The 24,692-nt window shown below is 44.4% G+C and overlaps 1 protein-coding gene across 10 annotated transcripts in view; it reads right to left on the bottom strand.

Moving 5' to 3' along the window:
• Positions 1-17: 17 nt before the first annotated feature.
• Positions 18-24,692, bottom strand: part of LOC123999056 (transcription factor 7-like 2) — a 69,021-nt gene continuing 44,346 nt past the window's right edge. The window contains exons 4-13 of one of the 10 annotated variants that reach the window (XM_046304402.1): positions 23,712-23,835; positions 18,201-18,288; positions 11,820-11,906; positions 10,662-10,781; positions 10,235-10,397; positions 8,224-8,331; positions 7,426-7,473; positions 5,225-5,273; positions 4,512-4,584; positions 18-1,815 (exon numbers count right to left, since the gene is read on the bottom strand). In XM_046304402.1, the coding sequence (XP_046160358.1) occupies positions 1,497-1,815; positions 4,512-4,584; positions 5,225-5,273; positions 7,426-7,473; positions 8,224-8,331; positions 10,235-10,397; positions 10,662-10,781; positions 11,820-11,906; positions 18,201-18,288; positions 23,712-23,835 (1,179 nt within the window). In that variant the 3' untranslated portion in view covers positions 18-1,496. Of the gene's footprint in view, positions 1,839-4,511; positions 4,585-5,224; positions 5,274-7,425; positions 7,474-8,223; positions 8,332-10,234; positions 10,398-10,661; positions 10,782-11,819; positions 11,907-18,200; positions 18,289-23,711; positions 23,836-24,692 lie in introns of all 10 variants that reach the window. The other 9 variants (XM_046304408.1, XM_046304403.1, XM_046304405.1 and 6 more) reach the window with 9 other exon arrangements.

The following is a 24,692-nucleotide window of genomic DNA, read 5'->3' as shown; positions in this document are numbered from 1 at the left end:
TAGTGGGGAAACTGATCCAGAATTTCAAAATACTTTAATACATCGAACAAAAATGAGCACATCAAAGGCAGAAGTCTTTCAATGTGTAAAAAAAATAATTGAAAAGACAGACATCAGTACACCTTTTTTATGTGTGGTCGTTTTGATACGAGCAGTCCCCAAATCTAAGATGTGTGTTAACATTAGAGCACCCTCTGATGGACTAGACATCGATTGAACAAACGGAAAAGCCTTGCTGTACACCGCCTACAGTATCTCCAAAGTAAGCAGGGTTTGACACTTGCAAGCAGTAAATTAAAGCCATTGTTTTTCACGTATATTTTTGGTACACTTAGGTGGAACATGAACACACTGAAAAGGATTGACACAGCTCTGATAACTTCAATGAAAGGAAAAGGTAATGCAAAACTTCTGCACAAAATGTGTTTTTCTCTGAGAAGATGGGTGTAAAATAAATTATATTGCTTTTAGTGGAAAACTGAAATTAGAGACTGAAGAAACAACTTTGGGAGAGAAAAGTTCATTTTACGTAACAAAACATTTTATGTAGGAAATTCAACAGCTTTACAACACAATGAAATATAGTACTCATTTGGTCTTTAGTTTACAGCAGGGTTCTTTAATCTTTTTCAGCTTGAGACCCAAGTGAGAAATTAACAGTCCTCTTGTGACTCAAATCGTCCTCCATTGAACCAAATTAAGAAATAGTGTATGAATGTAGATGTATTCTCATAAATTGCGACCCACCTCTTAACATCCCATAGTTTTAGAAACCCCGGATTATAGAATGTTCAGTCAGACAGAGGCAGTTGAGGACTGCTGAATTTCATTTATTATATAATGGAGGCTTTTTGACACCAGGAAACAAATTAATCTCCCAAACGGCATCCTTATGAACAAACACCAATGATGTTTTAATTCTCTGAGGGACCTACATCAAAATAATGTATCTAGCAAGAATTTGACCGACAAGCAGGAAGTGCCTAAAACAAACGAACATAACATAGAGATGAGTCTCTCCGAGGGGAGACAAGAACATGTCGACACGGTGAAAAACACTGTCACTACCTTGAAGCTTCAACCTTATACGACATCATTAATCAATATAAATACTATCTATTCTGGAAAAGGTTCCTTTGAAACGTCTGAAAGTCTTATGAAAAGGAGGAGTACCGTACTCCTCTGTAAAAATCTTTGGAAATGGAATCAATTCGATTTTAGGCAGTGAGGAAGAGAAGCAGTTATCATCCCGGCAATATTGAAATGACATGAGCACTGAGTAAATCAGTCAGAAGTCATATTGATGTGAATGGCATCCTCTCCCAGACACAACGCTCTGTCATTGTTTTTGGATGTTTGTGGTGAAGGTCTTTTCTCCAGCGTTTTGCTCCCCACTCCTTGTTTATTCCGGATGACGTTGGGCTTTGTCTTTCTATCTGGCGGGGTGTTGGGATGGTGCGAGGAAGTGTGAGAGGGGACAGGACAGGTGAGGCTGGCTAGTGAGACTTGGGCAGGGTACAGTCATGATGATGATGATTGAGATTGTCGTGCTGTTGGGATGATTCTATTAAAGCTTTGAGAGAGAGTTCTGTGGTCTTGGGTTTTGAGAGGATACGGGGTGTGTGTTGTTTGCTGGGCTGGGGGTGCAGAGGGATGTGTGAGGGGGAAGCAGGCGAGGGCGAGCTGGGCAGGGAGGGGTGCTGAGGGGGGACGCCGTCGACGGGGGAGGGGGGCGAGTCTATAGCGCTTCCATCGGAAGAAGTGGGGCTGGCGCACCATCCTCCTTGAAGGTATCGAATGCACTTCTTTTTCCTCCTAGGAACAGTCAAGAGAGTTATCTGTGAATAAAGCGTGGATGCAAAGCGTCACCAAAATGAACTTTTTTTTTTACTGTTTTCAACATGATTGAATTGAGTTTGAAGACCCCAAAAGAGCAAATCCATTGAATACCATCAAATATGTTTTCATAGATCATCCACCACCATTTCCTTCATATCATGAATGATTTTTGTGGTTGTTCTCGTGATCATTAGAAATGTTGTTTTCTAAACTAAATTGAAAGTGAACAATGGTTGTTTGCCTCTTCGTTAAAACCAAAGCGTCACGCCTTATCCCATGATTATTAGAAGGTGCGAGGAAATATTTAGAGATGGGGAGGAAGAGAGAGCGATTCTAAATGTCAGAGTTCACTATCAACAGCTGCACTGCCTGACCGCATGAATGGAGAAAGTTGAAGGCAGATGAGCATGAGAAATGGCATCAAAGTGCAGAGCGGCGGTGCATGTGCGAGATTGTGTGTGTCTGTGTGTGTGTGTGTGTGTGTGTGTGTGTGTGTGTGTGTGTGTGTGTGTGTGTGTGTGTGTGTGTGTCTGTGTGTGTGTGTGTGTGTGTCTGTGTGTGCGTTCATCTGCGGTTATCAGGATTCGCTCTAACCACATTCACCTCCCTTTGTTCTCTTGCAGCACAACACACATACAACACGCACAGTGGTCAGGAGATTTCCATGATGTGACGGCATGGTGGGGAAGGCAGGGCAGATACCTCTACACTGATGTGACTTTGAGTGTGCAGATGTGTAAAGGAAATAAAGGAGAAAAGATTGAGTTGGTAAAAAAAAAGGCACTGATGATGAGCATGACTGATCCTCCATCCACTGTAAATAAAATAAAAAATGCCTGCTTTGCCATTTCTACCAATAGCATAATCAAGAAATATCTGTTTTAAGCAGAGAACAGCTACAGTTGAAGTCGGAAGTTTACATACACCTTAGCCAAATACATTTAAACTCAGTTTTTTTTCACAATTCCTGACATTTAATCCTAGTAAAAATTCCCTGTCTTAGGTCAGTTAGAATCACCGCTTTATTTTAAGAATGTGACATGTCAGAATAATAGTGGAGAGAATGACTTATTTCAGCTTTTATTTCTTTCATCACATTCCCAGTGGGTCAGAAGTTTACATACTTTTAACTAGTATTTGGTAGCATTGCCTTTAAATTGCTTAACTTGTGTCAAACGTTTTGGGTAGCCTTCCACAAGCTTCCCACAATAAGTTGGGTGAATTTTGACCCAATCCTTCTGACAGAGCTGGTGTAATTGAGTCAGGTTTGTAGGCCTCCTTGCTCGCACGCGCTTTTTCAGTTCTGCCCACAAATTTTCTATAGGATTGAGGTCAGGGCTTTGTGATGGCCACTCCAATACCTTGACTTTGTTGTCATTAAGCCATTTTGACACAACTTTGGAAGTATGCTTGGGTTCATTGTCCATTTGGAAGACCAATTTGCGACCAAGCTTTAACTTCCTGACTGATGTCTTGAGATGCTGCTTCAATATATCCACATAATTTTCCATCCTCATGTTCCCATCTATTTTGTGAAGTGCATCAGTCCCTCCTGCAGCAAAGCACCCCCACAACATGATGCTGCCACCACCATGCTTCACGGTTGGGATGGTGTTCTTCGGCTTGTAAGCCTCCCACTTTTTCCTCCATGGTCATTATGGCAAAACAGTTATATTTTTGTTTCATCAGACCAGAGGACATTTCTCCAAAAAGTACGATCTTTGTCCCCATGTGCAGTTGCAAACTGTAGTCTGGCTTTTTTATGGTGGTTTTGGAGCAGTGGCTTCTTCGTTGCTGAGCGGCCTTTCAGGTTATGTCGATAAAGGACTCGTTTAACTGTGGATATAGATACTTTTGTACCTGTTTCCTCCAGCATCTTCACAAGGTCCTTTGCTGTTGTTCTGGGATTGATTTGCACCCAAGTACGTTCATCTCTAGGAGACAGAATACTTCTCCTTCCTGAGCGGTATGACGGCTGCGTGGTCCCATGGTGTATATACTTGCATACTATTGTTTGTACAGATGAACATGGTACCTTCGGGCATTTGGAAATTAGTCCCAAGGATGAACCAGACTTGTGGAGGTCTACAATTATTTTCTGAGGTCTTGGCTGATTTCTTTTGATTTTCCCATGATGTCAAGCAAAGAGGCACTGAGTTTGAAGATAGATACATCCACAGAAATAATCTGTCTGTAAACAATTGTTGGAGAAATTACTTGAATGTATTGTGTCATGCGCAAAGTAGATATCCTAACCGACTTGCCAAACCATAGTTTGTGAACAAGAAATTTGTGGAGTGGTTGAAAAACGAGTTTTAACGACTCTAACCAAAGTGTATGTAAACTTCCGACTTCAACTCTATGTGTGAATCCCTTTCCTCCCCTCAGACCTACAGGACCTCTCTCCCACTTTCCTTTGATCATCATCACCCATCATCCCCCACAAATCCCTGAGGAGACACCCACCCCATCACCAGCCAGCAAAGCAGCTTTAGTTTCCAATAATACAGCCTCCTGACACCCCAGTACGCTGGGGTTCTCTACCTGTAGGGGGCGACGTGGGTCACAGGGTTAGTGAGATGAGTGCATGCAGAGCAGAGCACAGCAGTGGGCTGAGGCACGCTCACAGAGGGAGAGAGGGGTAGCAGAGCGAGAGGGCGAGAGATACACACCTGCAGGGACCACACCAGTCCGTTTGTTGGTTGAGGCCGAAGCGAGCTCTGCATTTCTTAGGAGAGCCAGGGTCTGAGCACAAGGCAACATGCGCATAGGAAAGAAGTAAAGAAAGAGAGGAAGAGAGAGAGAGCGAGAGAGCGAGAGAGAGAGAGAGAGCGAGAGAGAGAGAGAGAGAGACAGAGAGAGTGAGAGAGAGCGCGAGAGAGGGAGAGAGAGAGAGAGCGAGAGAGAGAGAGAGAGAGAGAGAGAGAGAATAGAGAGAGAGAGAGAGAGAGAGAGAGAGAGAGAGAGAGAGAGAGAGAGAGAGAGCAGAGCAGAGCAGATCAGATAAAGAGGTCAGGGCAGACGTTGACGCATTGACAGAGATGGTAAATCAGAGAGCCATCAAACCAGACTGTTAGTCCCCAATTACTGAGCAGGAGTCAACAACAACAACCCATAACTGCAGCCAGAACAGAGTAAAGGGAGCAGGAGCTCCATACACAACAGGCATTGAGGACACTAGGGAAGAGAGGAACACTTCAAGTGGGAAGTCTGCCATGCGTTCAAACTCGGCTAGTTAGAGTAGCAGAGACCCAGTCCGAGTAGAGGATAGTCGACCAGTGAAGTTGTTTCAAACGCTAGAATAGGGCTTGAATTTTTGGTATATTGTATTGAAGCGTGGTGGTTTGGCCTGAGAGGATGTTCAAGGTTGTTAATTGAACATTACCTGTGGTGGAGTCCTGCTGCTTCTCTCTTTTTCTTCTCTTCTTCTTGCCCTGTTGGAACACACGACCAAACGCACAGAGTCAGTAGGGGGGACGGGGTCCTATACACCACCGGGACAGTATCTGTCAGTGACATCTCGATGAAGACCATGGGAGAACCACGTCGTGATATTCACCATGTTCATGAGACTTAAGTCAACTGTACCAGAGACGGCCCAATTCACAAGTCGTGGAAGGGGGGTCTGAGGGCACTTTATGATCACTTAGGCCACAAGTTACGATGACAGCAGAAGAGAAGAGAAGGCAAAGAACTCGAATGATCTATAGTAATATTGCTGTAAACTCCATGGGCTATACAGTGGGGCCTTAATAGTATGGTTGAGGTTCACATGAAGAGAGTCATAAAGTCTAAAGTCTCATATTGGGGAGAGGATGTGGGAACAGCTCTTGGATGCCTAGACGCATCTACCCTCACTGCTCCCTAAAGCATTGTGTGTGTGTGGTTACAGCTTGCGGAAGAAAACCCCACGACTGCGTAGGTGGACCTTGACTTCCTGTTTTGCTAACAGATCACATGACTACCCGGGTTTTCTGGCTTGTGTCTGGGAAGGGGTTAGACTGTAGCAGAGCTAGTGGTCCTTTGTAATCTCAGTTGGTAGAGTGTGACGCTTGGAACGTCAGGGTCGTAGGTTCGATTCCCTTGACCATCCATATGTCAAATGTATGCATGATTAAGTCGCTTTGGATAAAATTGTCTGCTAACAAACTATCTGTTGATAAGCAACTGTTTTCTAAGTTGAGGGTTGTTGTTAGTGGATAGTTAGTTGACATTTTGATGACAGTTATTGAACATCTTATGTTAATTAATTAATAATAATATAATATACATAATAATAATAATATTATATATTAAATGAATTATTAAGTTGCTGCGTTCCGTGGTTGCCATGGCGCCGTGAGGTAGCCTAGGCAGAGAGCTCTGTAAATATTGTACATATTTAGTGTTTTTAAGTGTTTTTAATTGCATATTTGAAAAAAAAATGTTTTTGATAACTTGTTGATAAATGGGGCTGCATGTAAGTAAGTGGTTAGAGCGTTGGACTAGTAACCGAAAGGTTGCAAGATTGAATCCCCGAGCTGACAAGGTGAAAATCTGCCGTTCTGTTGTTGGTAGTATCTACTGAACATCTACCAACCATCTGCTTGGGACTATCCAAATCAAGTGTTATCTATACGGTCACAATAAAGCATTGGTATTCAAACTTTTTCAGCGGCGAGCCCATTTTTTCCCCAAGACATTCTCACGACCCCACCTCACCCCAAATGTAATGGTACAACCTTAAAATGGGTCATTTTAATTCATTGCATTTCCATTTCTTATCAAGGGGTCGCGACCTCAACTTGGAATACCACTGCTATAAAGCGTTACTATTTTATTATATTCTATTATTATAGAGTTGCCATTAGTTCTAATGTGTTTTGGGACAATATTGTCTCTGGCTGTATTTTTCCATCTTTGAAATATGAAGAAACATGCATGGAAACATACATTCAAGTGTTAAATAGTGACATTTACCTTCACATAAAAACATTATCCACAGTACGTTGCATCATATTCATCTGATTTGATACTAAATCAGATGCAGCAGTAAAAGCTTCATGCACATTTCACCTCATTGAGAATGCCACCACGACCAGCTCGTAACCCTCTTTACCCTAACCAGCTAACTGACTATCCACAGCCAAGAGACAGAGAGAAATGAGAGAGCCAAGCCCCTATGGTGTGTTATGATACAAAAACCCCAAACTTTATCAAGCCAAGGAAAGGAAAATAGGCTGTGTAAAAGATCTCCAGGAAAGCAAGAAAGTGAACTCTCTCTCCCTTTGTGACTCATCCGGTCTGTTTTCATATGGGGTGAGCGAACATTGGCAATTATGTAGTCCAGGAAAACCACCTCCCATAGAAACACATCCAGATACATAACATAACTTAAGCCACCTCCACCCCTCTGTGCCTGCCCTAAGGGAGGTAAAGCCTAATAATGGTCCCCCAAAGCCCAGAAAGCCTCTCCAGCCCAGCTCCCAGCTGTCCTCTCCCTCTCTACAGTCCGAACCCCACCGCCCCACCGCCTGAGGAGGAGAGCAAGCCAAAGCCACCCTGCTGTTAGTAGAGCGGGTAAGTGGGGTAAAATGTGTGCCCTACCCAATCAGCTTTATTCTTTTCCCCCGCGCCCTCTCTAAGGCCCGCCTCCTGGAAGAATTCAACAGCAACTTCACAATTGAGCACAGCACAGAAGGGTAGTTAAGCAGCATTAAGCTAACACACATAACAGAGACGTTCTTAGAGACATGTCTCTCTAATACACATCATATTCATCTGCACAGTATTTGAAGCAAGGGATTCGCTACACTACTTCTTAACTCAGTCTACAAGCCCACTACTAATTACAGATTTCACAGACAGTGCACTTATACTAAGGTCCAGTTACAACAGTACAAAAGTGCCCTCCATGTATATAACTACCAGTGGTTAAAAAACCTATTATAGTAATACAGAGATGAGAGGGGAGCGGGAGGTTTGCAGCTGACTGTGTAATGCTATGTGTAATAAAAGCAGAGCTCGTCATGCGTCCCTAACAGCAAAGCACTCAACAGCCAATTAAATCACCTCACTGAACAGTGCTGAACAGCCATGTCTGACCAACTAATGTCCAGTACGCTCTATCTCATTCTCAAAACCCACTCTAAAGGAATGGCATGCCAAGAGATTATAACACTGGTCATAGAGGTTATAACGCTGGTCATAACAATATGGTCGTAAACTAGTCTCTCTAACAATGTCTGCACTGATACGTGACCAACTCTGGAAATGCGCCAAATAAATATGATTAGATACAATATGTAGATATTTCTATGTGTAGCCACTAGCCTCAATGATTGACAGGTGGCAGGGTGGGGTGATCATCCTGCATGTGTGTAACCAGGAAAAGGCGGGCCTTACGTAGTTGTCTCTGGCGGACCAGCTGGGGTAGAGCTGCATGTGTAGCTGCCGCTCCTTCCTGGCCAGCTCATAGTATTTAGCCTGTTCCTCCCGGGTCAGAGCGTGCCACTGCAGGGAGGACACACACAAGAATGCACCCGTGCACGCACCCGTGCACGCACACACACACACACATGCAAACACACACACACACACACACACACACACACACACACACACACACACACACACACACACACACACACACACACACACACACACACACACACACACACACACACACACACACACACACACACACACACACACACACACACACACACACAACAAAAATACCATTTAGGTTTTGTTCATTAGCCTAGACCAGGGGTGTAAAACTCATTTTCCCAGCGGGACGCACTCAGTCTTCATTGAGGTCCGGAGGGCCGCACTTAAAATTGAATATATTATCTCGCCATCATTAGCAAAATATAGTCCTCTATCCATCGCTTTTGGAATTTTCGATGCTCCCTGACCGTATATATTTCATTTCGATGACTGTTGTCAAGCTGGACAGAGTGAAGATACTAGAAATGTAGATCCATTACCATTTCTACACAGTTTGTTTTGGTTTTCGTCAGTTCAATGTCGTTTTATTTGGATCCGGCACCTGGCCTTGAGTTTGTGACACATGGCCTAGACAATGACATGCACAATGACAACTGTTGAGGCTAGGAGGGCTGAGGGAATGTGTCAACTTGTTAGCTACTTCAGTGGGTGTTGAACACATTTCCGACAGCAAATGAACCCATTTCTAATGGTAAACGGGTTAAATTATAGTCATGGTATAAAAGGGACAATCAGCTCGTGGCTCCATAAGTTCTCTGGAAAATAATGCAACTCTGTGGAAGGTCAGTTCCACTCCGCGCTACACACCTTCAATGTCTTTCATTATTCTGCTTAGAACTCTAATAAAGTGATAATGCCCGATATATTGGCAAACTGTGCCAAGACATACTCCAAACACCGGCTTCGAGGGCATTATCACTTTTATACAACGGGTTACCAACTTATTCATACTATTGAATCATTTCACAAGATATAGTGACATTGGATAGATGAAGGGCCACTGTGAAAAGTTCTGAGACAGACAACATCATGTAAGACAAAGGAGCTGATGGTGGACTACAGGAAAAGGCGGGCCGAACAGGCCCCCATTAACATCAACAGGGCTGTAGTGGAGTGGGTCGAGAGTTTCAAGTTCCTTGGTGTCCACATCACCAACAATCTATCATGGTCTTAACATACCAAGACAGTCGTGAAGAGGGTACGACAAAACCTTTTCCCTCTCAGGAGACTGAAAAGATTTGGTATTGGTCCCCAGATCCTCAAAAAGTTATACAGCTGCATCATCAAGAGCATCTTGACTGGCATCTGACCGTAAGGCACTACAGAGGGTAGTGTGTACGTCACCCACCCAGTCACCCAAGTCATAGACTATTTACTCTGCTACCGCACAACAAGCGGTACCGGAGTACCAAGTCTAGATCCAAAAGGGTCCTTAACAGCTTCTACCCCCAAGCCATAAGATTGCTGAACAGTTAATCAAATGGCCACCGGACTATTACATTGACCCCCCCCCCCCTATAGTTCATTTGGTAAATATTTTCTTAACTCTTCATGAACTGCACTGTTGTTAAGGGCTTGTAAGTAAGCAAGTAAGGTCTACACCTGTTGTATTCAGCGCATGTGACAAATAAAGTTTGATTTGATTTGATGATATTCATCCCATTGAGATATTACTGCATCTTGGTCAATGGTATCATAGGCAGCAGTCAGTGGCGCAGGGGGTAACTCACAGGGTAGTAATTCACATTACTGACATATTCCTCTCAAGTCCATCTCTCATGTGTGAAATCAACAGCAGGGGTTGAGATGAGGGATTTGGGAATGAGTCTCTTTGCTGCATGAGTATTCATGGATGTGTGTGTGTGTTTTAGTGTGTGTGTGTGTGTGTGTGCTCGCTGCTCACCCTTCTGCCAAGTATCTGGTTGATGGCAGCGCTCTCCTTCAGCGTGCACTCAGCGATCACCTTGGCCCTCATCTCCTTCATGTACAGCATGAAAGCATTCAGAGGCTTCTTGATCACTGGCTTCTTAGGCTCCTTCTCCCGCTTGGGCTCCTGGTGTGGCTTACTGAGGAGGGGGGGGGGCAGAACAGAGCAAAACAAACAAGATCAACAGGGACACCCGTGGTGAATATGTACACAAGAACATCAAAACAATAAGGCGCTATTCATCCATCTAAGCTTTTGATACACTTTCAATGCATCAATGAGATACTACAGTATTACATGCCATGTAGCTAGCACACACAGATCACACATCTCCTTTGACAGACACGTGTGTCTAACTCTAGGAGTCATTGTAGAGACAGGGGTTCACCATGGGGGTACTTACGCGTACACGTTCCTGTCGTAATGGTCATGATGGTCCTGTTTGCCTGAAGGTGGCACGATGGCTGGATGGGGGATCCCTGTTGAGTGCATGCCTGGCCCTAGCATCAGAGAGTGAGAGAACCTAGAAGGGGAGAGACAGAGGGAGGGCGAGAGAGACAAAAAGAGACAAGAGACCAAAGCATCAGACAATATGTTTTGTCTTTATATATGGCAACGTGACCATGAAGCGCTGAAGCACGCGGGCGGTTGGTTGGCCCTGGGAGAATGGGCTTCCTGGCAGTCCTCTCAAGAGTGTTAAGACTGTGAGAAGTCTCATCCAACGCCAGCAGATGGAGCTGTGGTCACACTTAGACAAAAGCTAGGCTGCGCTGTAGATACAGTAGATAACATGAATATACTTGCTCTCGTTTTCATTCGTGTTTCATTAAAGGCTTCTTTTCAGAGTGTTATTTTTTTGAGATTCATATTGTTGATGACATCTATTTATTCATTATTGGATTGGGACTGAAAAAGTGCCATTTACTGAAACTTTACTGAACGTTTTAGTTGCCATGTTGGAAATGTGTGTTTTTGATTTCCTGAAATTCATATTTTATATAGCTGGTCATTAAATGTATTTTCTGATTTATACAAAAGACATTATACTTCTAGTTTAAAATCCTACAGTTTCACCCTGAACTGATTGGAAATAGAGAATGCGGTGTGACATAGATGTTTGGTGACATTTAAATGTGAACCATGTCTCCAGTTGGATATATTTCTCAAGCTAACTGAGCTAGCATGTTTGGCTCGCCAGGTACAGTAACAGAGGAGAGATCTCATGACTGAGCCTTTGCCTAAAATAACACCAGTCAACAGCAGACAGTTTGCAGTGGTTTATAGCGTCTCTCTTTGTCACAGCAACTGGAGACACACTGCTGCACTCACTCTTCTGTCCAGGAGAACAGACGGGTTGTCTCTTCATGCGCGTGTCCACACAGTTGCAGGGTTTGCTTTAGCAGTTGACACACAGAAAGACAGGACACACATTGCGGAGGCACCTGTACAAGGCAATAGCGAAGGGCACATGGTAGGTGGGAGGAGTAGAAGCATTGGTCTGGAAGGGGTATGTATTTTGCGATTCCCTCCCCAGACTGAAGTGGCTCAGCTCATACTGTACCTGGGGTAGGAAGAGCTGTTGGGGAGACTGGAGGAGTAGGGCTGTCTGAATCCACATGAGGACAGGGGATAGACAGGCTGACTTTGCCTGTGGTTGGGAGGACAAATAGGGATGCAACAGGGTTCAACTAGGCTGCTGACCAAATCCTCACTGCCTAACTTCTTACAATATGTTTAGACCAGTGGAGGCTGCTGAGGGGAGGACGGCTCATAATAAATGCTGGAACGGAGCAAATGGAATGGCATGGAACACATAGAAACCATCTGTTTGATACCATTCCAGGGGCCTCCATCATATGTTAGCAAAAATAAAGAAGCTTTTTCACGTCGTATCTTATCATCAGGTGAACGAACATGGCAAGGCGAAGTAATCAACATAAATCATTTTTCATTATTTTGACCTCCCCACATTATAATTGGAAGAGGAAGTGTAAACTCTAACATAGCCTATTACCTAGAGAGGTAACTCCAAACACATTTTCGCTAAGAGCAGCTCTTTTGCTGGTTAAACAAAGGTTAGCCATGTGTTGGCAAAACATTATGTCGAAGTCAAGAAAGCTTACCAGCAGCCAGTGGCACTTGCTTCACTGGTAGCTTATTCGCGGGAGCTTTTTCAAAGCCTATGTCAGATAATCCAGTGAGTGTAATTGGTTCCAATAAGTGTCATTTGCTCAATATTAGGAGTTTAGAAATTAAGTCGACATCATTAGAAATAATATATTTTCCTATGTTCTACTGTAGGTATGTAATTCAAAATGACTTTATTCTGTTATTGAGATATCCATAAAAACATTGGTGGGGGGAAAACAACACTTCAAAAAAGAATCAAATATTTTTGCAGACCCTGGTTGACTAGCCCTGCTATAGGTATATACGGGCAGTCTGGGTTCTCAGTCTGTGTACTAGCTAGCTAATGAGGGGCTTGATCATGACTGGTTATGGAGTTAAGTCCATCCTAATGTACCAGTATTGTTTCTGTCCCTCTCCTCACCCCAACCAGGGCTTGAGCCAAGGACCCTCTGAACACATTACCAACTGCCACTCAAGAAACCTCATTATCTACTGCTCCACAAAAGCTGTGGCCCTTGCAGAGCAAGGGAAACAACTACTTCTAGTTCTCAGAACGGGTGACGTCACCAACTGGAAGACGAGGAGTGAAATCGGGGAGGTGCAAATTTGTTTCTCTTTTGGTCCATTCAACAACAGAGCGATACGATCCTTGTTTCAGCAGGATGTTGTATCTATACCTTATGTCATGCCTTATTGGAATGGATTTATTGATAATATCGGTTGGGAAAAAGTTTGGATGTTGCCACACACATACCTACTTGTTAACAAAATGAAGGAAGTTTACTTTAAAATTATTCAGAAATATTATCCTGCCAACCACTATATGAAGAAGTTGAAGGAAAATATCAACTCAAATTGCTCCTTTTATAATGACCACCCAGAAACAGTGTTGCATCTTTTTTGGCATTGTATTCATGTAAGAAAACTGTGGCAAGACATCAGTAGATTTATAATTTAACACTTTTATGAAGGTCTTACACTATTGTGGAGAGATGTACTGCTTGGATTCTTTACATACAATAGAAATAAGCTGAAACATTTTTATGTAATTCATTTCATTATTCTTTTGGCCAAATTGCATATACACAAATGTAAATTTACAAACAGAAAACCACATTTTCGTACCCTACAAAAAGAACACACTCACACCCCACACACTCAGAAACTGAAAATACATGTGTGTACCTTGTACAATCAACTGGTGAGAGAGAGCCTGAAACGTCACTTTCATTTGTACATATCCACTGTATACATGTATTACGGCAAAGTTGGTTCCTGTTCCAGTCACATCTATGGTCACGTTCGCGTGGGTGAAACAAAAACCCTAATGGTTGGTTGACAATAGAACCTCCCACAATGCAGGCGATGGCTGCAGGATGAAGGTGGTGAAGAGCAACTGCAGAAACTTGCAGGCGACTGCTGTCAAAACTTCATGACCTTTGATCACTTGATTTCTGTCAAGTTCATGGAGTCAACGTGTAGGCGCAAGTCGAAAATGTTTATCCCCATAATGCAGCACACTTTGGTCACCGACTTGACACATGTGATCTGCTCGAACGCGCCCACAATGCTGGATCTTCCAACAAAAGCTAACTAGCAAGCTACTGTAGTTAGTAGTGCTAATGCTTACCTCATTATGAGTATTCACGAGTCATTGCAGTAGCCTTCCGAGTCAGCTGCTGTGCTCAGCTGACCCAACGATCGCGGAGAAACATTTTGATCTACGGACTGATTTCTGATAACAGTCGGTTCCTCTTAATTGTGGGGCTGCATGTCTACAACTTTAGGGTAATTGAAACAGGCTAAGTAAGCTTTTTATGTCAGTGATGGAAAAGCTATTAAAAAAAAGCTATTAAAAGCTATTAACTATGCCAGGAGCCTAAGTTAACAGTTAGCTACACAGCTGATGAGGTGCCTGGCGACTAACGTCCTGAATTTGTGCAGGAGATAGCCACTGGTATGTTTCCATATTCTCACAATTGCAAACTATTAAATCACTGTCACATTTGTAATAATTTAGCTATTTAGTTGTTCTTCCTATTTCATGGACAGTCATACGAGAGTGCAGTGATTTAAAAAAATGTGGAACTATGTTTTCAAATTTGAATATGAGTTCCACGTCCTACAAGAGAGAAAGATCGGTTGAAGAACGAGCTTCGTTTCCTTATTCAAACGGTTATTACAGTGACATTTGGCTTGCCAATTACCGTCATCCAATATTCCATGACCCTATATAGAGTATCTCTGGCTACCTTCACTGCTAACCTCACTAAGGGTCCTGCTGTATGTACAGATGTATGATCTTAATTTGATCACCCTGCTTTGCACAGCAGGAAATGCAAACTTCAAATCAAATCCAATAAAATGTTATTGGTTGCATACATATATTTAGCAGATGTTATAACACACAAAAAAAACAAAATACTGCAAAGTTTCTCAAGAGCCATGAACAGGGCGTCCATGTCTATTGTGTATAGTGTACTCAAGGTTTAAAAAGGTTTATAATGTTTGTAATGTCCAATATCACATTTCAGACTTGATTTGCCCTAACAAAAAATGTATCAACCCCTACAAAAATGTCCATTAATTATAATCCAGAAAATAATTCTAAATTCCTGTTGCTGCAGGATTATTTTCCTACTGTGAGAAACTGGTCAAATTAAGATTCTACACCTGTATAACATGACTGTGTGAAGGGTGGTGGATGTATGTATGGGGGGGGGGGGGGGGGGGCAGGAATCTTTGATATGCAGCAGCACCCCCTTTCCCAGCCCTCCTCAGCCCCAGGAGGTCCCTGAGATCAAGGAAGGCAGAGGAGGCTCAGTGTCAGGGAGGCTCCCAGGTCCAGAGGGTTCTCTCAGGGAGGGATACACTTGCTAATCCCAGCCAACAGGCCCATTAGGAGCAACATCCACATCCAGGACCCAACTAACACCTCTCCTCTCCACAGCCCTGTCTGTCCTCTGCTGGGGAGAGAACATTTCCTGTTTGTATTGTGGCACAGATGGGGTTTTCCTGTGTATTTGCATACCGATACATTTGTGATTTGTCCCTCTCATGTCCCTTTAAGAGTACCAACTATTCAAACTCTATAGAGAAATCTCAATCCATATAAAAAAATAAAAACTTAAACCTGTATCTGAACTTCTTTGAAACAAATTAACTGTGAAATGTACTGCAATCTGCTAGGCTGTGCCTACAGTGGGCTGCCTAGCTTCATGTGGAAAGTAGACAATACACATCCTCCCAGGCCCCAGTCACGTGCCATACGGTGGCTGGAGTGAGTCACATCCAGTTCTTTGTCATCCCCTTTCCTTGCTCTCTCTTTCCCCACACAATGAGGGACACAAGAAAACCAAACAAATGCATAATCTGCACTAAGAAGATTACGAGTTTGTAAACAAGATGATTTGTTGACAATACCACAGAAACTCCACAGTGACCATTAACTGTTTGAAATAAAAGTCAGTGAGAGAGAGCCCGGAGAAATAGCAGACCTCTGCCTCGTGCGGACGGAGCCTGTCTAGGGAGTGCCAAAGTCCTCCACCAGCTTTAAAAACACACAGCATGGGTGTGAATGGAAGTAGTATTAGCTGTCATTCTATTATGGTGAACCAAATCCCCATCACATTTAAGATAAGCCCACAATTGTTCAGGGGGATTCGCTCTTAAGTTATTCTGCCAGTTACAGATTTTTAATACATGGATTTGTAAAGTTGAGCTCAAGTCAATGGATGGATTGTTAGCCACAGCGTGTCTGAGATTATGGGTGTTAAAACATGTTCTGATTTGGCATCGTATCCACATTCTGTGATAGTGCCTTAGAGGCCGGGAAGGCAAGGAAGACGATGGAGTCGTTTCATTTTGAGGGTGGTACTCCAGGCTAGATATCATCAATGAATCAGGGCATTCGTATCTTAGGAAGTGAACTATTCAATCACCAAATTTGTCACGATAACCAGCTTTATAGGAGCTACTAACTGTGTGGGATGAAGTGGTTTGTATTTGCATTTATTATGGATCCCCATTAGCTGCTGCGGAGGCAGCAGCTGCTCTTCCTGGGGTCCAGCAAAATTAAGGCAGTTTACACAAATTTTAAAAACATTACAATACATTCACAGATTTCACAACACACTATGTGCCCTCAGACCCCCTACTCCACCATCACCACATATCTACAGTACTAAATCCATGTGTACGTGTGTGTATAGTGCGTATGTTATTGTGTGTGTGTATGCATGTGTCTGTGCCTATGTTTGTGTTGCTTCACAGTCCCCGCTGTTCCATAAGGTGTTTTTATTTACATCTGATTCTACTGCTTGCATCAGTTACTTGATGTGGAATAGAGTTCCATGTAGTCATGGCTCTATGTAGTACTGTGGAATAGAGTTCCATGTAGTCATGGCTCTATGTAGTACTGTGGAATAGAGTTCCATGTAGTCATGGCTCTATGTAGTACTGTGGAATAGAGTTCCATGTAGTCATGGCTCTATGTAGTACTGTGGAATAGAGTTCCATGTAGTCATGGCTCTATGTAGTACTGTGTAGAGTTCCATGTAGTCATGGCTCTATGGAAATAGAGTTCCATGTAGTCATGGCTCTATGTAGTACTGTGGAATAGAGTTCCATGTAGTCATGGCTCTATGTAGTACTGTGGAATAGAGTTCCATGTAGTCATGGCTCTATGTAGTACTGTGGAATAGAGTTCCATGTAGTCATGGCTCTATGCATAGTCTGTTCCATGTAGTCATGGCTCTATGTAGTACTGTGGAATAGAGTTCCATGTAGTCATGGCTCTTGTAGTACTGTGGTCTATGTAGTACTGTGGATGTCTGTTCTGGACTTGGGGACTGTCTGAGCTGTGTGGCATGTCTTGTGGGGTCAAACAGGTGTCTGAGCTGTGTGCCAGTAGTTCAAACAATACCTCTCATAAATACAAGCGGTGATGAAGTCAATCTCTCCTCCACTTTGAGCCAGGAGAGATTGACACGCATATTATTAATGTTAGCTCTCTGTGTACATCGAAGGGCCAGACGTGCTGCCCTGTTCTGAGCCAATTGCAATTGCAAAGTCCTTTTTTTGTGGCACCTGACCACACGACTGAACAGTAGTCCAGGTGCGACAAAACTAGAGTCTGTAGGACCTGCCTTGTTGATAGTGCTGTAAGAAGGTAGAGTAGCGCTTTATTATGGACAGACTTCCCCCCCATCTTAGCTACTGTTGTATCAATATGTTCTGACCATGACAGTTTACAATTTCCGGTTACTCCAAGCATTTTAGTCACCTAGTTGAGTTTTAGTGTTTAGTGAATGATTTGTCCCAAATACAATGCTTTTAGTTATAGAAATATTTAGGACTAACTTATTCCTTGCCATCCACTCTGAAACTAACCTGCAACTCTTTGTTAAGTGTTGCAATCATTTCAGTCGCTGTAGTAGCTGACGTGTATAGTGTTGAGTCATCCGCATACATGGCTTTACTCAAAGCCAGTGTTATGTCGTTAGTAAAGATTGAAAAAAGTAAGGGTCCTAGAGAGTTGCCCTGGGGATTTCCTGATTCTACCTGGATTATGTTGGAGAGGCTTCCATTAAAGAACACCATGTAAAAAAAGTATTGAGTGGCTGAGGTGAAGCTGGTTTGGTTGATGTAATAGTGGTGAGTAGTCAAGGTGTGTGTGTGTATGCGGCATGTGCGAGTGCGAGAGAGTATGTGTGTGTGTGTGTGTGTACTTGAGAGTATATGAGTGTGTGTGTGTGTGTGTGCACGAGAGAGAGAGTGTGTATGTGTGTGTGTGTGTGTGCGTGAGACTTACCAGCCCATGGAGGGGGGCATCTGTCCCACACCGCCCTGAGGTAGGGAGTAGAAGCCTGAGATGTCCTGGGACTGGGGCCTGTGAACGCCTGGAGGGGACACACAGGAGACGACAGGCTTGTTAACTCAGGGCCCCTGACTCAGCAAGGGCCTCATTACCTGGCTGGGAACCTACCATTACACACACAGGTCAAACACACAACCTCCCCCATTCTCATACACCCCTACTGGGAGGGTCAAGGGGGTGTTGATGTACGATGTACGAGAACTAAGGCCTAAAGTCAGCCCTCCAGCATCTTGTTGAACCACTACCAAGTGAAATGAAGAAACTCAGAGCCGTGAACTATGTTCTTTGTTTCCACTCCTTTGTAAACAGCCAGTTTCCTGTGAACATGACTTTGACATTCTGAGCTTACGTCATCTTCTCCTAGGGCAAGCAGTTTTACTGTCTGGCCCCTGCTGCTTGCATCACACCACCAACAATTGTCTCATGGCAAAAGAGGGATCTTGATCCAAGCCACAAGTTCCTTCCCATGATGTGTCAGTCAATCAGAAGCCTGTGAGGTTAGGACCCCACTCACTACTTCACCCCGCTCCACAGACACCCACCCTACTGACGTTCGCTAGGCCAGGCAGCGAAATGGTTTTAATAAACTAAACGTTTTCCATTATCGAGTCGGCCGACATAAAAGAGCAGCGTCCCGAAACAAAACAAAAAAAGTCTCTCTCTGTGCCTTTCAAAGGAAGTCCTTTGTCAACAGCGAGCACCTAGCACTTAAGCGCAACCCGAAGGTAACCTATATTTGTTGCAGAAGAATGCTGCAGATTACTGCAATTTGCCGTCGCTGCAGGCCTGTTTCTGGACTGGATCATTTAGAAATCTGAAGGACTGGAATGCACCTCTCTCGTCCCTCCCTCCCTTCTAAAAAAGCCTCGGTCCCTCGTGTACAGACCACTGTGCAGTCTCAATCTCTACTCTCCCAACACAGGTCTTCAGAAACAACTTTAACCCCACTTGATATTTAATGCGTTTAGGACGCACTTAACTTCAATACTTAGCCTTTAAAAAAAATGTTAACTTTAACTTGAATCTATTCAGGTAAATTCAAAATGAAATGTCACTTTTGATTTATTTATCGGTTAAAATGTAGTAATTGCACTGTTTTGTTTCTTACGGTAAAGAAAAACATTGAATACATTAAAACAAACATCTGTGAAATGATATCATTTCATTTCATTTAAGTCATTTAGCAGACACTCTTATCCAGAGCGACTTACAAATTGGTGCATTCACCTTATGACATCCAGTGGAACAGCCACTTTACAATAGTGCATCTAAATCTTTTAAGGGGGGGGGGGGTGAGAAGGATTACTTTATCCTATCCTAGGTATTCCTTAAAGAGGTGGGGTGAGAAGGATTACTTTATCCTATCCTAGGTATTCCTTAAAGAGGTGGGGTTTCAGGTGTCTCCGGAAGGTGGTGATTGACTCCGCTGTCCTGGCGTCGTGAGGGAGTTTGTTCCACCATTGGGGGGCCAGAGCAGCGAACAGTTTTGACTGGGCTGAGCGGGAACTGTACTTCCTCAGTGGTAGGGAGGCGAGCAGGCCAGAGATGGATGAACGCAGTGCCCTTGTTTGGGTGTAGGGCCTGATCAGAGCCTGGAGGTACTGAGGTGCCGTTCCCCTCACAGCTCCGTAGGCAAGCACCATGGTCTTGTAGCGGATGCGAGCTTCAACTGGAAGCCAGGTCGTTCAGTTAACTGTATCTCTCAGGTGCAAGATAAAACAACGTAGTCAAAGATAAACGCGACATGTTTTTAGGACACACGGCTCAAAATTGCATTTCAATACTGACAACCAGTTACTGTAGCCAAACCCACAGAAAGAGAAACTGTTATTGTATCGGAATCCAAAATGACTGGACAGTAGCTCTTGTGCTGTGCCTGAAAAAAGACCCAAAGAGAAACACCTGTAGAGTACAGTGCATTACAGTAGCTTTCGTTTCTCCTGTACTTTTCTATTTTTCACTCTGTACCTCACCCTAGCGCAGGCAAAGCTGCACACGTAAACAAACGTGACAACATGGTGTGACTTTGATCGTTTGGTACGATGGTTGACACCGAATGACTAATAGTCCGTGTCTGTAGTGAATGCACTGACTGACAGATTGACTGACATGCAGACAGACTGACTGGCTGAGTGGGGTAATGGAAATGGATGGAGAGTGCTTGGAGGGACTATTGTCAGAGAAGCTGCTGGAAACTCCGACTGATTGTCAGCTGCAGTCTCTGCACACTGCAAAGTGAAGTACTTGTGGTAAAATCAATGTGAGGATACTGAGGTAGGCCTGCAGCGCAAGGGTGTGTGATAAGAGAGGTGAGGTGTGATGTCTGAGGTAAGACGATGTTGCACAGTAATAGGGGCGAGGTGAGATGGTGTCAGAAGGACGTAAGGCGGTATCCGCTGTGTACAGGTAGGGCCAGACCTCTCACTGTGGGGTGAGTCCCTGGTTCTCGGCCCTCGCGTCACCCCTGGGCATTGTCACGTTACCTAACTGCTACACCACTCAGCCCCAGTCTAGAAAAGGGATGAGGTTTTCTGGGCTGGGGCCTGCTGCCTTGCTCTGTTTGTGGAGGGGGTTTTGTCTCTCTGCGCCTGCCCGTCTCTCAGAGTGGACAGAGATAGGCCCCGACGCAGGCAGCAGCACTGACAGACAGACCCAGCCTTGGCCAAAGACCAACTACAGCCACACTCCAACACTGATTGCTATTCAGCCAGAGTCAGTCTTCACCGGAGTGATGCAAGAGGACATTTTCATTGGCTTGTTAATTAAAGTGTGACTCCGGCTGTGTTCGGGTTAAAATGGCATTTTCATCCCACTGAAAATGAATTGGATCCATTGAATTGATAAAGATGAACTCAAACACATTTGTCATCTCTCTCTCTCTGGATTTGAGTGGCATCTTCGCGGGAGATGTTTAGGAGAGTGATGGAGTGAGCGCGGTGGGTGTGGGTCTGTGAGGGACTATGCGAGCCAAGTGTGCGAGCGACTGTGTAAGAGTAGCGTGCCAAGCAGAACCTTCCTTGTGTGCTGCCGAGATGGCCCTGTGTGATTGTCACCCTAATTGCTCCCAGCTGTGTGCGTGTGTGTGTGTGTGTGTGTGTTTGAGAGAGGGTTGTGTGGCAAGCAGCCCTTCGTGGGGAAGGGACCACTTCAAGTGCGGTGGTGGAACCGCCGGAGGCTCACTGGAAAGAAGGGCCTGTCTCTGGGCTGCACCATTTCTCCCAGCTAGTACTCTACTTTTGACCAGGGCCTATAAGGAATAGGGTGTCATTTGGGATGCAGCCCCTGTCTCTGGGCTGCAGCTGTTGCTCGGCTCCACACGGCTCCACCGCTGCAGTTCAGGAACCATGGGTGGAGGTGTGTGTGTGTGTGTGTGTGTGTGTGTGTGTGTGTGTGTGTGTGTGTGTGTGTGTGTGTGTGTGTGTGTGTGTGTGTGTGTGTGTGTGTGTGTGTGTGTGTGTGTGTGTGTGTGTGTGGAGGTTTGGGAAAGACGGCAGCAGCACAACACAGGGCCAGGGGTTTCCCATGACTGCGTGAACTGACCAGGAAAAACTCCAGACCCAAGTAATATGCTATGAATAGTTTTTCATGATAAGGTCATTGCAGTGGCACAGTACAGGTATGACTTAAGAGAAGGGAGAGGCTCCACAGAGGCATTGGCCCAAGTAGATGGTGAAGGGGGAACCATATTCTTCTTTCAGGATTGTTGTTCAAATTCAGGTGGAAGTACTACTTCAATTAGATTCAGGTGAAATAAGGGCCATATAAAATGTGAATCGAGAAGGACCGTGGACTATTGTATTACTCTGCTGTGTGGTGACTGACAGGAGAAGTCAGGCCTTCCCACTCATCTGGCTAGTGTGCGTTAAGATGAGGGAGATGATGATGAGGGGGAAGGCCTGACTTCTCCTGTCAGTCACCACAGCAGAGTAAGACAATAGTCCACGGTCCTTCTCAAGACGATGATGAGGGAGATGATAATGGGGGAGATGATGATGCGGGAGATGATGATGAGGGAGACAGAGAAGATGGAGAAGAGGGAGACTGTGATGAGGGAGATGATGATGAGGGAGATGATGATGAGGTAGACGGTGATGAGGGAGACGGTGATGAGGGAGACGGTGATGAGGGAGATGATGATGTGGTAGACGGTGATGAGGGAGATGATGATCATGAGGGACATGATGATCATGAGGGACATGGAGATGATGATGAGGGAGATGGTGATGAGGGAGATGATGATGAGGTAGACGGTGATGAGGGAGACGGTGATGAGGGAGATGATGATCATGAGGGACATGATGATCATGAGGGACATGATGATCATGAGGGACATGATGATCATGAGGGACATGGAGATGATGATGAGGGAGATGGTGATGAGGGAGATGGTAATGAGGGAGATGATGATCATGAGGGACATGGAGATGATGATGAGGGAGATGATGATCATGACGGACATGGAGATGATGATGAGGGAGATGGTGATGAGGGAGATGATAATGAGGGAGATGATGATCATGAGGGACATGGAGATGATGATCATGACGGACATGGAGATGATGATGAGGGAGATGGTGATGAGGGAGATGATAATGAGGGAGATGATGATCATGAGGGACATGGAGATGATGATGAGGGAGATGATGATGAGGGAGATGATGATGAGGGAGATGGTGATGAGGGAGATGATAATGAGGGAGATGATGATCATGAGGGACATGGAGATGATGATGAGGGATATGATGATCATGAGGGACATGGAGATGATGATGAGGGAGATGATGATGAGGGAGATGATGATCATGAGGGACATGGAGATGATGATGAGGGAGATGATGATGAGGGAGATGATGATGAGGGAGATGGTGATGAGGGAGATGATAATGAGGGAGATGATGATCATGAGGGACATGGAGATGATGATGAGGGAGATGATGATGAGGGAGATGGTGATGAGGGAGATGATAATGAGGGAGATGATGATCATGAGGGACATGGAGATGATGATGAGGGATATGATGATGAAAGAAATGATGATGTGGGAGATGATAATGAGGGAGATGACGATGAAGGAGATGATGATGAGGGAGATGGTGATGAGGGAGATGATAATGAGGGAGATGATGATCATGAGGGACATGGAGATGATGATGAGGGAGATGATAATGAGGGAGATGACGATGAAGGAGATGATGATGAGGGAGATGATGATGAGGGAGATGACGATGAAGGAGATGATGATGAGGGAGATGATGATGAGGGAGATGACGATGAAGGAGATGATAATGAGGGAGATGACGATGAAGGAGATGATGATAAGGGAGATGACGATGAAGGAGATGATGATGAGGGAGATGACGATGAAGGAGATGACGATGAAGGAGATGATGATGAGGGAGATGATGATGAGGGAGATGATGATGATGAGGGAGATGAATGACCTACCTTTCTGGCTCATGTCTGTGGGCAGGTGAGGGGGGCTGGGGTTGAAGTGGTCATTGCTGTACGGCAACAGGGACGTCAGGGGGTGCATCCCGTGAGACTGCTGGACCACCGAAACTTTGTTGGACTGCAACAGAGAGAGAGAGAGACAGAGAGAAAGAGAGAGCACGAAAGAAAGAAAGAGTGTGAGAGAGAGAGAGAGAGACAGAGAATGAGAGAGAAAGAGAGGCGGTCGTCATTTTAAGTATGGTTTGGAACAAACATGTGCTTTGGAGGCTGAATACATTTGCTCCCATTGGGTTGGCTGGGGATTTGGGGAGGGTTGGAGGGTGTGGGGGTACATTTGATCGATAGGCCTTTGATGATCAAGGGAGGCTGCGTGAGAGCTTGTTTGCTTTCATGTTTCTGTTTACAAATGGCTTTCAATAACTTACGTGAAATCCAGTTATTTCTAATGCTAACAGCATGCTGTTTGACATATGATATGTTACAGTGGTTACCATGTTGGAGGTATTCGCCCGTTCTTGGACATAGTTGCAATAGCAGAGCCTTTCATATTTATTCAATGTGTGTGTGTGTGTGTGTGGTGTGTGAAGGTTTGGCAGAGGCATTGATTTCCATGTGTATGTACATATTTATGAAAAAGTTTTCAATTTTTTTCCCCGCTGCTCTGAAGAGTCCAGCAGCAGCACTACTGAGAGAGGCTCGTCCTACTGCTTCACGGAGCCCCCTGCTGTTTTACAAAGCGAATGCCTTATCACTTTAAGGCAGTTCTTCCACGCGCGCCGACACACATTAAAACATACTTTCAACATTCCCCTCTATCACCTGATCACATCAAACGTAGACCTCCTAACACTGGATCTCAGGAGTATTTTTTGCATCTGACAAACCACGTGGTCTACAGTATATTCAGGAGCAGGGCATCTCTCTCTCTTTCTCTTTCTCTCTCCTTCTTTCTCTCTCCTCTCTCTTTTCTCTTTA

This window comes from Oncorhynchus gorbuscha, linkage group LG16 (assembly GCF_021184085.1).
Source record: "Oncorhynchus gorbuscha isolate QuinsamMale2020 ecotype Even-year linkage group LG16, OgorEven_v1.0, whole genome shotgun sequence".
Taxonomy (NCBI): Eukaryota; Metazoa; Chordata; class Actinopteri; order Salmoniformes; family Salmonidae; genus Oncorhynchus; species Oncorhynchus gorbuscha.
Note: the sequence above shows the minus strand (reverse complement) of the source record. Positions and strands in the feature narration are given on the sequence as shown.